Source organism: Coturnix japonica, chromosome 12 (assembly GCF_001577835.2).
Source record: "Coturnix japonica isolate 7356 chromosome 12, Coturnix japonica 2.1, whole genome shotgun sequence".
NCBI lineage: Eukaryota > Metazoa > Chordata > Aves > Galliformes > Phasianidae > Coturnix > Coturnix japonica.
Window position 1 is genome coordinate 9,384,921 of NC_029527.1, and position 14,102 is coordinate 9,399,022.

The following is a 14,102-nucleotide window of genomic DNA, read 5'->3' on the forward strand; positions in this document are numbered from 1 at the left end:
CCCTGTATCTCTGAAACCCCCCGCTGCAAGATGTGAGACCTCCAGGCTGGCAGTGGGTTGCATTTGGAGCTCACTGAGCTCCCCTCTGTGCAATGAGTAAAGCCTGGAGCTGGCAGTGACTTCAGGCTGGGACACAGAAAGTGAGGCCAAACCCACACAAACCCACACAAACGTGTACGTCCCCATTGCACAGTGCTTTGCCCAACTCGTTGTTTTCTATGAGTGTATTGATTTCACTGCAGAGGGAGAGAAATGGAAAAATAAACCAATAAACACTACCACTTTGGGGAAGTCATTTATTTATTTGGGCTATTTATTTTCACCTTAATCCCAGGTAAAATTCATTGGGTGAAGTCCCTTAGCAGTGAAATTGATGGAACCTGATTGCGTTACAAGAGGGCAGCCCTCTCCTGGGATTTCTATTATGTTCTCTTTTAATTGTTTGGATTGATTTTTTTCTTTTCTTTTTCTTTTTATGCTGGAAAGAGTGCAGCGCTCCACTGTCAGCCAGAGCCACCAGCTGAGAGGGAGAGGAGGAAGGAGCTGCAGAGAACAGCGGGCAATAACTGGAGGTATTTGTCCGATAAACCTGAAGCCTATTTGCTTAAAAACCATTCTGGGAACAAAAAGCTTCCTGTATAAATATTGCTATAGATTTTCATAGTGTTTTAGGCATGGGCTCCACCCAGAGCCTGCCCAGGAGCCCAGGAGATCTGCTTTTCTGTGCACTGCTAAGCTCCTTGCTGTAGCAGCACTGTTTGCCAGAGCGTTTCTAGTTTCCTTGGCCCATAAAAACATTTGGCTGCATGCTGGCTGCTCAGGAGGGTGCCTGCGGCCAGATACCCCCCTGCAAGTCAATGGTTAACCAGGGAGAGGCCCTGCTCCCACTGCGGAGCCAAGCAGGATGCAGGAGGGCAGGGCTGCGGGCAGTGGTGGTGACCAGGCTGTGCCCAGGAGTGGGACAGAGGCCAGATCCCGTCCTGCCTGCAGCTGCTGCTGGAGCACCGCTCGCTTTCCCAATCTTGCTGCCTTCATGGGGCTGGGAGCCCCACATGCTGTGCGTCTGGTTGCCCCTTCTTTGCCAAAGGCTGGAGGCTTCTTTCTCTAATTAGATGTACCAATAACTGCACCACGGGCAGTTAGCTTTGCACACACGCACAAGTTCCTTAACCAACAGCGTTGGGTTGCCTGCAGGATGAATCACATCTGCAGACTGATAACGCACCTCATGGTTGTCACCCCAGTGGCGGTGTCCATGTGGGGGGCATGGATCCTGGAGGAGGTACGGGGCCACGGGAAGGGGCGAGGGGCTCAAGTGCCTCCTGGAAGGGGAGCACAGCGGTGGGTGCGTGCTCTGTGCCAGCCCGGCAATTGGTGGTGCTGTTGTGCAGCGCATCCATCGCCCGCTGCAGCCCTGGCGCAGCCCCCGGCGCTCGGGGAGAGGAATAAATAAGGGAAATCATAACCGCTTTTACCATTAAAAGAGAAATTAGCTCGCGCCGAGCTAAGCCCACGGTTTGCAGCTCTAGCACAGCCAATCCGCTGTGATTGTTCTGCAGGACTCCTCTGCAACCCAACGATGACAAACACCAGGAATTAGAAGAGTGTAATTACTCTGTATTAGCTGAATTCACGGTATAGACACAGATCATAAACATCCATTGATTATTCCTAATTTCACATTTTTAGCATTCTGAATTGTAGCAATTACGCCTGTCGGAGGCAATTAGCGCATCTCCCATTCCTCAGACCCCCAGTCCCTGCCCTGCCTCTCAGACAGCTCCGTGACTGCTCAGTGAGGACTTGGAGCACAGATCCCTCCCCAGTGCTACAACACCCAGCCTCTCTGCAGCACCCAGCCCCTCTGCATTGCTCCTTTGGCTGCTGAGAGCCTCGGTATTTAGATGGATGCCCACGGTGAGCTCTGACCCCACAGCCACAGATTCCTTCTCTATGTGATTAACTATGGGAGTGCTCCAGTGCTTGCTGTCCTCTGCTCAATGCCAGCTGGTGCTGTCTGTGCTCGGTACTTTGTTATGAGGCAAAAGCAGTATTTAAAAAAGGGTGTGGATGTATATCATGAATGTTTGCATGGGAAATGTGTGACTCTATTAGTACCATATCATTAAATCTGTTTCTTAGGCACAGTCGGTGATTTCATTACAAAGTGTAGTGGAGCATAGTGCCAGCTCTGCAGCTCTGATTTGGGCAGTTAATGACAAGAGGGGACAAATCTCTGCCTTACCAATGGCTGAGCCTTTGGGGCCTCCAGTTTGCTTTGCTTGCACTAAATATGGAGAGACGTTGGGTGAAGCACTGATGCCGAGTGCTGCGCTCCCACCTGTGCACTGGGGCACGTTTACCTCTTCTCCCAGGTAATGGGAGAGGTAATGGCTTTAAGTTGCACCAGGGGAGGTTCAGGTTGGATGCTGGGAAAACTTTCTTCTTAGAGAGAGTGGGGATGCACTGGCACAGGCTGCCCAGGGATTGGTGGGGTCACCATCCCATGAGGTGTTTGAGAACCGTGGAGATGTGGCACTGAGGGTCAGCTGCTTCTACCTGCTCCTCACCTCACGTTTCCAGACTGGCCCTATATTAGTGGGAAGAAGTTGCTCTTGGGTCTTGTTCAGTGGAGTGAGTTAATTTGCAGCTGCTTCTGCTGCTTCCGTGTGGCTGAAAAACAATATTTGATTGAGCATACGGCCATCCTACATGCTGTGCTACCCAGGTTAGCTTATCGGATGTGGCAGGGCAGGCTTTGGGGACACAACATCTGAGTGCTCCAAACCTGCTGCTGCTTAATGCAGTGGGGCAGAACGAGACTGCCCCAGTGGGGGAACGACAGGGGAAGCTCCCAGAGGTGGGAGCCCATGCAGGGACACAGAAGAGATCTTAGCTCTGTGCTGTCAATGGGTCCCACCAACCCAGTAAAGCATCACAGTGCTGACAGAATATCTCTGTAAAAAGTGCAATGGAAATTAAAAGTCTCCACTGAGAACAAAGCCAGTGGGGCTTTTTGCATCTATTATTTTTACTGTACTCTGGAATGTTTGTAAAGTAGATTGCTTTCATCAAGGGAGCACAGCTTTTCTCACAAGATGCAATTCTGAGGCTTCTTAAGGAAGATTTCTTCTCACAGAGGAAATAAAAGATAGAAATATGATGCTCCCTGACATTTGAACACGCTACTGAGAATCAGGATGGAAAGGAACAAACTCAGAAAGTATCATTTGTATTTGATCGACTTTAAAAAGTCACCATCTGCTGAGTTACTACCCAGTAACCGTGTCTTTGTTGTGATGGTTTGGGACCGTCTGCACCCTTGGGGCTGCCCTGGTGCCGTGCCTGCACCAGGCAGAAGAAGGGCAGTAAAAATGACTTTTCTTGGCATCTCATGTCTCTATAATTTTTCCTTGCTGATTTTATTACGATTGATTATAACAGTATCAAATTCTTTGCCCTATGTAACTCACTTGGCACCTTGCAGTTTTTTTGGCCTTCAGCTGCTCACAGACTCCCAGGAAGGTTGCTAACTATTTAAAATCAAAATTCCCCATCAAATTCTTTGCCCTTCTCTGGGTTCTGGTGGTGCTGAGCAGAACTTAACCCTCTTTGCTGCTAAGGTTTCACCGCCAACTCTCCATGTACAAAAGATCTCACTATGGTAATACAGCTGCATACACCAGCTCATGTCTTTGCTTTCTTGGGTGAACTGGGAACCAAGCTATATCGTAAAGTCCACCGTGCCCTTTCTTTTTCCCAGTGTGTTTCATGCCCTCCCAGAAGTTGATTTTGGGATGGCAGAAAGTCTTTGGGGCTGTGATGTTTTGTGCCTGGTGGAGAAGCACCTCTGGCCATCTCCATCATGGCAAACAGCTGTATAGTTGGCCCAGCCCTGCTGGCCCAAGGGAACCTTGGTGGCTTGGTGGCCAGGCAATGGCTGGTGCCATCAGGTGTGAATATGTCCAAGCCTTCTGCTGTCTTTCTGCCATTGATGCTCAAATCACTTCATTTATTGCAAATTGAAGCAACTCTTTAAAAGCTGAATGAGGATCTGGCGCAAAACTCATACAACCAAAGCAACAAAACCCAACAGATCAGTAATTGCGAGGCATGGAAATGGTCATTTCTTGGTAAGTTTTATGTTTTTAAGCTGCTTGTAAGTAGAGGATAAACCTCAAGAAGCTTCAGAAAGCAAAGGGGTTTTAGCAGGGTGACAATGCCTTAAAGGACACCAAACAATATCTCTGCTTTTCCCTGTAAATCAGCTGCCTGGGGAAGCCACATTACCATTTTGTTGGTGACCTGCTTTGGATTTATCGCCAGGAAAAATCGACATGCACTGAATTGTCTATAATCCTTCCTCGGATGGAGGGGGATGAATGAGCTGGGATTTTGTTTCTTTGTTGAGATGAAATGTAATTACTTTATGGGGTTTGCATGGTGTGTTAAACTCTGCCAGTATTAAAGCGTGATACAAGTTATAGAGCTGTGCCGGTTGCTGGAGATTTATGGAATAAAAGGTATAATTTCACACTTCAATGCATTTTCTTTTGAAGTTGAATGTTGACGTGCTTTTCAGTTGTTTAGATGTGTTTGTTTAGTCCTTACTCTGGGCTAAGACAAGAGTGCTGGGGGATTTGATGAGCAAGGGGCTGTGCTGCTTTGCTTTCTGATGGAGGAGACAAAGAGTCCCAGCCTCAGAAAACCTCTTGGAATGCTGTGTGGCTGTAAACCCATTAATTGCTCTGGCACAAGGGTGGCACAAGCCTGGCACAAGGGTGGCCAGGGCTGTTGCCCAGAGAGTATTGGAGTCACCATCCCTGGAGGTTTTCAAGAGAAGGTGGATTTAGTGTGATGGTGACGGGTTGATGGTGGGACAAGGTGATCCTAGTGGTCTTTCCAACCTCATAAGACATCATGAGGCGTAGGTGTCAGGGAGGAGAGCTGCAGCAAAGGGCCCTTAGCTGCATTCCTTGGAGCTCCTCATCTGCAGGACACGGTCTGGGACATGGCCCTGAATGTGTCCCTGTAGTGCAGAGCCAAAGGTGAGCTCAGCTGCCTCACTGTTGCCTTGATACTGGCAATAAGCAACTGCTTTTAGTATAATATTCATGTTTCCCCCACTAATTCCCTGAACTCATCAGCCTTTTCTGGTAATAGGGTTTCTCCCTTGTGCTGATTTATTAAACCTTCATGGGGTTTATCATCTCCTAGAAGACCTCCTTTAACTTGAAAGGCATTGCAACGCAACCAGAACAAAATGTGGGGTGTAGCTCTGAACGCTGCACTTCACAGCGGTGTCTCCATCTCAACTGCTTGATAATGACTCACAACTGGTTTTTAGACAGTCTGTGCCTGTAATTATTTTCTTCACGAAGTAATTCTGGTTTCACAGGTAAATACCAGTCTCAGCAATTTCCACTTTTCGTATGCAATTTGATTTAGAACTGAACGTCCTCTGCCTGCTAAGTAGGTATTTATTGTGGCCGAACTTGCCTGACACATTCCTCACCCTCATTGCTGCCTATGGGTTACTCAGCATTCCTCACACCGTGGCCGCCCTGCTGGGTTTTCCTGCAGATGCGCTGAAGGGCTGCAGCACGGCCATTGGTTTTGCAAGAGGAACTTTGGGAATTTCCATGGAGACGTGGCAGCAGGTGGTGCGGTGCCCACAGGAGGGAGTTTGGCACCAGATGCTCATCCAGAACCACTGTGGTCAATAAACTGTGAATTAAGAAGGATTTACATGATCGTCCGTGAGAGCTGCGTGAGTCATTAAAGTGTGCTCAGTAACCCAGTTACAAAAAATGGCAATATGTGTGTGTGCTTAGTAAAAGGCTGTAACAAAGACTGTAACTGCTTTAAAATATGGCTATGGGCTATTGCACAAAGGAGAAGCAGAAACTTAAATATGCACAGGCTTTGAATGCACTTGACTTTATCGTGGGTTGGCAGTGATTTATGCGAGGCATGAAAAACAGTTGTCAAAAATATGGAAGAAAGATACAAAGCCAAAAGTGCAGTCATTCATTCTCAGTGGTAATGTGTTAATGCAGGGGATGAGGAACAGCAGCACTGGAAATGGGAAGGGAACGCTCAGCAAACAAAGCTCTTCATTGGAAAAGCATTTCCACAGAAAAATAATTGTCCATGAGCTTTGAAATTATCTCGAAATGGAGAACTGTTTTCCCAGCTGGTCCCCGGGGACAGCCAAGACCAGGCTGGATGGGCTCTGAGCACCTGATGGAGCTGTAGGTGTCCCTGTTCATTACAGGGGGGTTGGACTGATGGCCTTTAGGGGTCCCTTCTGGATAAATGATCCTGTGGTTCTATGATGACCCAGCACTGAATGACAAAACTCAGTGCCACCGTGTGCCCAATGCAACAAACCCACGGCACCATGGGATTCCTCCTCAGAGAGCCCTCCCAGTGAGAAAGCAGCAGCCAAACTCTTGTACGGGATGTTTTCTGAGCTGTGTGAACGCATTAGAAAATTACTCAGCGTGATAATAAATGCATCCAGAGCTTTAGTATTTTCCACCTCAGGTGGTAAGGCAGTCGCTGCGAATAGATTGCTGGAGTGAAGGTTTGTGCCTTTAGCACGGCGGTAGCAGATGGCCTAATAAATATGCAGCGCTCTGAAATGACGCCTGTAATTTGTGACCTAGGCTTTTTCTGGTCTCCCACGAAGATAAAACATGCAATCATCCAATAATAAACTTGTTAATAGATAAAAAACCCAAGCAGTGTAATGGAAGCATTACTGGAAGCACAGCAGCACTACAGCGCAGTGACAGTGGTGCTGGGAGCCTGGCTCTGTGGTTTATGGCAATGAGTTTATGGAGCAGCAGCACCCCAAACCTATTCCTGGTTGGGGGGAGGTGGATGAGGCTCATAGGGACTGCAGTGGGATCCAGAACATCACAGGGAGAGCTCCTGCGCTGCTGCTAACAGCAACTTCAACAGGAACCAGAACCAAGGAGAAGAGAAGCACTGTTGTTACACTGCCACACTCCCGTGGGTGCCGTGAATCCAAGCTTTCACTTTGTGAGGGAACTGAATTTCAATAGATTTTTTTTTTCAAAGTGCCAGAAAAGGTGGCAGCTGAGGATGCCGAGTTACTATAGTAACCACAAAAGAAGAGGTGATTATCAGAAGTACCACGTAGGAAAGAGAGACCGGATTGTCTTTTTGTTCTGCTCATAATTCATTGCTTAAAAACAGTCTCTTTTTTAATATTAAGAAACGCTATGGACAAAAATTGAGTATGAAATGCATTATGCAAAACAATTTGCATGGATTTTCCAGCCTGTGCAGTCCTGCCACGTGACCCAAACTTTCAAGATGTACCAAAACTGAGCATGTGATGGCTGAAGGTTACACGGATAATAAGTACTTGTCATGTCTTCTTACCTTGTAAACATGGCAGCAGAGGGGAAAAGGCAATGCTGCTGTCCTGTGGTGGGAGCCCTTTGGGACAGAGGTGCTCTGCTCAGCATCACAGAGCTCACACGGCTGCTGAGGACACACAACAGACTGTAAACAGAAAGCAGTTGTGTACATACAAGCGTGTGTGAGCCAGGATCTGAGTTTTGAAGGGCAAAATTATGATTTCATTGAACTCTTAAACTGATTATGGCATTAGCAAGAACAGATGTAAATCTTTCTGGGATAAACTGGCTAAGGCAGGATAAGTAAATTATCTCCACACAGAATCTGTCTTCCTGTGGATTTCAGTGCTGCTGGAATCAATTGGCAGTGATATGTTTGTACCTGCCACGGGAGCCAAATACACAATCTGACCCTGTGCCAAGCCACTATTAACAACTGCATTTTCAATTGATTCTTGGATATTCATTAACTGGCATCCATAATTACAAATAATTTACAGACGTAACATTTTAAATCACTTGCCAGTGAGCTTTGTAAGCTCACTTTATGACATTCCAATACATTATTCTTAAAAATTCACTGAGTAATCAACTTGCAAATGATTACTGTGGAACAGCGCTGGATATAATCAAGTAGAAACTCAGAGCACGAATCGCCAGAGATGTCCATAGCTCACTTCTGCCACGTGATGCTGACATCCACTTTAACTCTCTCCAGAAAACTGTTACATACTGAACTGCACTGTGATGCATGCAATTTCAGTCTCGAAGTTGGAACTCTGGGTCCCTCATTGGAAAATGCACTGAAAGACACTGTGCATGGGATACCTAAGTTTTGTTCTTATGTTGCAAAGCATAGCAGAAAAACTAATATAAACGTATGAGGACTGTATGCATATGGATCACATACACACCTTCTTGCTTTTACATGGAACAAAGCTCCAATTTCTGAGTGCTGAAACGATCACTCCTTACTGCCATCTCAAATTACAGCAGAAAATAGAGGGCAGCTGGTACCAGAGCCCATCCTATGATCTTTTTTCTGATGACAAAGGGAGCTTATGAAATAGACACCTTTTAATGTGTCTGTTTGGGCCACAGTGTGTATCCTGGGAGTACAAAGGAATCCAATAAATGATGAATGAAAAAAGTTCTTTTTATTGGAGTCAGACTATAAGTTAGAGATGACCACCACAAAAGCTCTTGATTCAGCTTCATTCATTCCCACGTGAAACCTCTGAATGCTGGAAATAAATGACACCAACAAATAAATGTCTTACCCACCAGAACTTCTACGCTACGTGATTTTCCACTGCATTGCTGCTTAATGGGAAACTATAAAAACAAGACGCTATTTACAAAACATATTCCTCTGTTTGCAAAACTACTGGTTACTTCAAGATTTAAATTACATGACAAATTATACAGCCCAGTCACACTTCACAAAGAGTTAGAAGATAAATCTATTCTGAATACAAAACAGTGCGCTCTCATGATCTGGCTATGCCAATTCGTAGTATTTCCCAGAGTTTGGGTCAAAGTAACAGTTCAGACATGGATCATACAAAAGAGTCAGGACTTCCTCATCTTCGTCAGCATTCAGGTCATCTTCACCTGCGTGAGGAGTGGAAAGTAAGAGTAAATCACTCTCATTCACTTTGAAGAATAACATGGAAATACTTCTGGCTGGTCCTAAGGACTGTAGGAATCCAACTGTGTATTATTAAACTATTCAATGTGGAAATCAGAAAATTAAGCAGCACAAACACCTCTGCTTGAAGACTTGCTGCTTGTCATGTTGGTTTCACAACAACAGCATTAAAGTTTGTTGGCATTTAAAGGGTATTCATTACTGCTGGTTATACACACATTACAGGTAGCTGGTAAGGTGCATTTAGTATATTTCACAGTTGTTTATTGGATGAAGAAATCGTATGACAAATAAGTCCAACCAGCTTACAGAAGTGTCAGTATTGTTGCAATAAATGAGCTGATATTGACTTTTCTGTGACAGTGAGCTCTTTCACTGTAGGAAGGCTAATAAAAATCAAAGCAAGACGAAAAGATACAGTGTTATCCTAAGATAGGACCTTTAACTACATATGCAAAGGTATAAATTCCAATTAATATCTGCAGATGAGAATTGCTAGTTCTAAGTATGGATGTCTTAAAATTTAAATAAAAAGCTCCTTAAGTAGAGGAAGGCAGTGTGGCATCCTAACTGCTCAGAACAAATGAACTCTGGGGCTTCTTAGAAATGCATTTTAATTTCTGGTATCTGTTATTAAATTAAAACAAAGGCAAAATAATTATAAGAGACCCTGCAATATCAGAGAGTAGATAAGATTTTTTCCAGATGATAAAATTTTTAGAGCTAGGCTGTCTAAAGCTATATAGAATTCAACAAAGTTTTTAGGTTACAGAAATGAATTCTTAGCCTAAAATACATTGATGAATCCAGACAGATTTATTACAGATGCTTTATATATATAATGAGGCTTCTTTTTTAAACCTGTCTTTCACATAAGCTGAATGTGAGCTGTACGATCCATAACTTTTTGAGAGGAACTCATTGATATTGAACACAATCAGCATCGGGTGAGGCACTTACTGTGCCAGTCATGTCTCCCCTTCCCACAGCTGCTAAGACCACCGTGGTTCTTCTCTGTTACTTTCATAGGGAAGACTTTCTAGTTGCTCAGAAATAGCCCAGACTGGGGATGAAAGGTCAGGGAACTGCTCTCTTGGTCTCTTATTTCCTCCAACTGAGTCAGAAATTAATTAGATTCAATGAATGTGCAAAAAGAAAAAGCCAAAATAAAAAGTGATGGTACACATAGAGAATTTCTGTTCTCCAAATGTGCCATGACAGACACATCATGAAAAGATTTCAGCATAAAGGAAAATGAATTGAGGAAGAATTTACAAAACAGTTTGGAAAATGTGGTGTCAATTAGAAGGAGAAATCCAGCAATTTCTGAAACACACACAGAGATTCATTGGCTTTTTAGAGACAATCATCTAAATGTTAAAATAGACAGAGATTCAAGCTTTACTGCAGCAAGCCTTGGATTTCATAATCCAGACACCAAGACATCAATCCACATCAAGACACTCTCAGAGACCTTTCACAGATTTATATCCAACATGTCTTTAACTCAAGGATTACTGTCCAATTCTCTTGGGCTTATTTAGGACCCTTAACAAAACACATTATTTGGTTCTTCAAAGCAAGGTCCCTCCTGACAGCAGAATTCTGTTTTGCTGTCATAAACAATTACAAATACACATCTATGAAAAGACGGCCAATTTGGGGGCCATAATCTATTCTGGACTGTAAATCACTGAGACATCTTCATCCTCAGGCAATCAAAATACACAGGTCAGATTTATGAGATTTCACATCGAATTCCCTGGACTTGAAGAAAAATGCAGGTATCTACCCTATTTCCTAACACATAAGTAAGAAAAAAGGAGTGTTTGAAGAAAACAAGATATATGTTTTATTCTATTGCCGACGACATTCCAGTTTCCACAAAGTTCTTTGCCATTCTCTAAACAAACGCTGTTATGAAGAAAAAAACTGGAGCACTTGAGGTGGCAACTCAGCAATTTTTGCCTTTGGAAACTGTGCTGAGCTTTCACTTAAAGGTATATTTATTTATTTTTTAATCGGATGAGAAGTACCACATATATACCTGTTCCGGTTCTTGTCAACATCAGTTTTAGCCTTTGCATTCTTTCTTTTTTTTTCTGTTTTGTTTTCCATATTCACTCTCATCAATTCCTGATCTTAAACAAGTAAGATGTATTTTCTAATGGGATTAATCTATATTGAACAAGAACACTATGAATCTACAACTGCTTACATTAGTCTTCTATCAAAGGCATGAAAAAATCTGTTATTTTGAACAGAAAATAATAACTAACTCTGAACTCAAAATGCAGCAGTTTAAAAGAACAACTACTGGAAAGCAGAACCAGCACTACAGGAACAGCATTCAGAAAAGGTTTTCTACCCTGGTCCATTATCTGCACTAATTCCTACCTGGAATGCTCTGATTTGATGAAGATTTTATGTGGTCTTCCAATTTCTGGCTTGCAGGAGTGATGGGGGGACTGAACGCATCCAACCAGTCTCTGAAAAACACGAACCAAATCAGATCTAAAAGCACAGTTTGTGTTCCTATTTGTGAGTTTTTTATTATAAAAATATGGCCTACAGCTAACATCATTAAAAAAGTTAAGGCTTCCTTCCTTCCTTAGCATTTTCACCTGTTCACGCTGAAAATCTTCAGCTGGTATTACTTTCTCAACCATAATCCCCAGAGCTCTGAAAGCTTATGGGACTCATCAGAGTCCTTTGCTGTGCAATAGACTTGTGAGAAGCCATCTGTGTTTGATGGTACCATAGAGGTCAACCAAAAATCTTTGGGAAAAAGGCTTAATGGCAGTTGCAAGAGCTGTTTGGTTACCATTGATTTGGCACTGCTTGCAGCCCCCTCTATAGGGTCACAGAATCACAGAAGAATAGGATTGTTATGGTCGGAAAAGACCACCAAGATCATCCAATCCAACTGGGTGACCCAGCAGTGTTAGTGTTATAAGATTTGTTATATGTTATGGATAAAATTTGTTATCGACCATAACACAGTTGTAGCTGCTGACCATAAGACAGAGATCTCTTCTCATTGCAGCTGTCACAAATCCGTGTTGCTTCTAGGAAGAAAAAAGTTTTGATGTAATCTTTATCACAGACAGGAGAGTATGGGACTTCTTCACCTATTTAATTTTATAGGCAGTTTATGCCTCTGCTGAACGCTACTTTGTGACAGCTTTTAAAAATGATTTTCACATTATCATACATTGATGCAAAGTTCAGTGTTCATTTCCGATACGCCACTTTATGATACACTGCCTTCAGTTGTTACAGCTCAAAAAAGGAAAACAGAACGGTCCTTTTTATTGTTATTGCTATTGCTTTTTATTGCAAGTTGAAAGGTAGACTTTTCCACTGAGAAAGTGGGTAGGAAGAACATGTGTGAGATTTCATTCAAGTGATACAGTCAGAGAAACAAAGCCCTGGAAGGACACATCCAAGTCACAAAGTTCAGGCAGCCCTTCTGCAGTTGACCACGTCTCACAATTCTTTTGATACAAGAAGCTAATCCCTGTACACTGTGCATAGCTGATGTTTCATTATGTTCCCATATCTCCTGCTCAGCAGTTAAAAGCTGTAACGCATTCAGGCTTCCACATCACCATTAACTAAACTCAGTGATTGAAATTTAACATTTGAAACGGAATTCAAGCGACCTCAGTAAATCATCTCATTTTGATGGAACCAGATCCATCCTTTTTGACCAATGTATTTCACTGCAAGGCAAAGGAAGCAGATGGGAAAAGGGGTCATTAAGTCCTCCCGTGTTTGCTTTGTGCTGGTGGAACAGTGCAGCTCTATTGAGCTAAGTCAGTCTGGAGTTAATTCAGTTTATGTCTGCCCATGGCTGTTCCAGCAGCTGGTACAAGACATTCTGCATCCAGCTCATGTTAGAGACTGGAAGATCAGCTGGGGCTGTGCAAGTAGCTTCCAGGGATTCCTCAAGAAAGGATGAATTCTCCCAAAGCTTGGCAGATTTCTTCACACTGCCCAACTGTATCAGCTGTCCAACACCAAGTAAACAGGTGATGCACTTCTACTTTCTGAAAAGGCTCAAAGATCCCATGTAAGACTTGTTTCTGACAGAGAAATCTGGCGAGGCTTTAGTCATGTGCTGCAATTGCTAAAATATGACAGTTGCTTTTTTGTTGGTTGCTGTTAGCTTTTCTGCTACTTCAGGACTTGTTGCTGATTCCACATCATCTCCTGCTGGCACGTACACATAATCTGGGGTGAATCTGGGGACAACCACCTATCAGTTAGCAGTCAAAATGGAAAAAAACTAATTTTATGCCTCAGGAAACAGAACTGCTGGTGTAGAAATCCAGCAAGTAGTATGGGAGACTTAAAGGAAAAGATACAGATTCTTCCATCATTTCAATATGTAAAAAACATACTTCACATCTTTTTTTATCCCATCATTCCGTTTTCACATTTATGTCCAACTTCCAACCATTCCTCCTTGGCTGCTCTGCCAATGAGAACTGGTACAACTCATCCACACAATATGCTTGTCTAGACATCTCATTATTAGCTTTCTCTGTCACTGTGTACCATTTTTGTATCCCATGAGTACGCCCAAAGATTCTTCATTTACACCAAAGCTTTGAAAGCTTTCAGAAGCAGCAGTTAAGTATCAGCACATGATATCCAGTGGGATAGTAGAGGAAGGATGGTGCTTGGTCTCAGTCTGTTTAACAAATGCAGTTAGAAAAGCAAAGAAGCATTAGAGCATGTACACAGTTCTATAGGTTTGGAAAAGTTTAAAGATACATGATTTGAGAAATCAGAGGTGGGATGATTTGTCCCTATCTGGATGATTTTGTCCTCTATTTAGTTCTCCAGTTATTTAATCCTGGTGTAAACAAGTTGCTCACTTTCCTCTTTATTTTGAGGCATCTGGATCAGCTGATGTGTTATTGCTTGGTTCTGGTGTAAAAGCTTGGGAATTTGGTGGTTCCAGAGGGAGGCAGAGGTATGGGGATTTATGATTGAGGCAAGGGAAATGTGTAACAAGTTTATTATTTCTTATTAAAACATTAAATTAT

General features: G+C 43.4%; 1 protein-coding gene and 1 long non-coding RNA gene across 7 annotated transcripts in view; one reads left to right on the forward strand and one right to left on the reverse strand.

Annotated features, from left to right (window-relative positions):
- LOC107319795 overlaps positions 1-14,102 on the forward strand; it is a 28,843-nt gene that overhangs the window by 6,297 nt on the left and 8,444 nt on the right. The window contains exon 2 of the long non-coding RNA XR_001557946.2: positions 487-572. This is a non-coding gene — a long non-coding RNA (uncharacterized LOC107319795). The remainder of the gene's footprint in view (positions 1-486; positions 573-14,102) is intronic.
- CFAP20DC (CFAP20 domain containing) overlaps positions 8,530-14,102 on the reverse strand; it is a 57,926-nt gene continuing 52,353 nt past the window's right edge. For 2 of the 6 annotated variants that reach the window (XM_015874919.2, XM_015874917.2), the window contains 2 exons: positions 11,443-11,534; positions 8,530-8,638 (listed from right to left, as the gene is read on the reverse strand). In XM_015874919.2, the coding sequence (XP_015730405.1) occupies positions 8,566-8,638; positions 11,443-11,534 (165 nt within the window). In that variant the 3' untranslated portion in view covers positions 8,530-8,565. Of the gene's footprint in view, positions 8,639-8,839; positions 9,009-11,442; positions 11,535-11,572; positions 13,293-14,102 lie in introns of those variants that run through there. The other 4 variants (XM_015874916.2, XM_015874915.2, XM_015874922.2 and 1 more) reach the window with 3 other exon arrangements.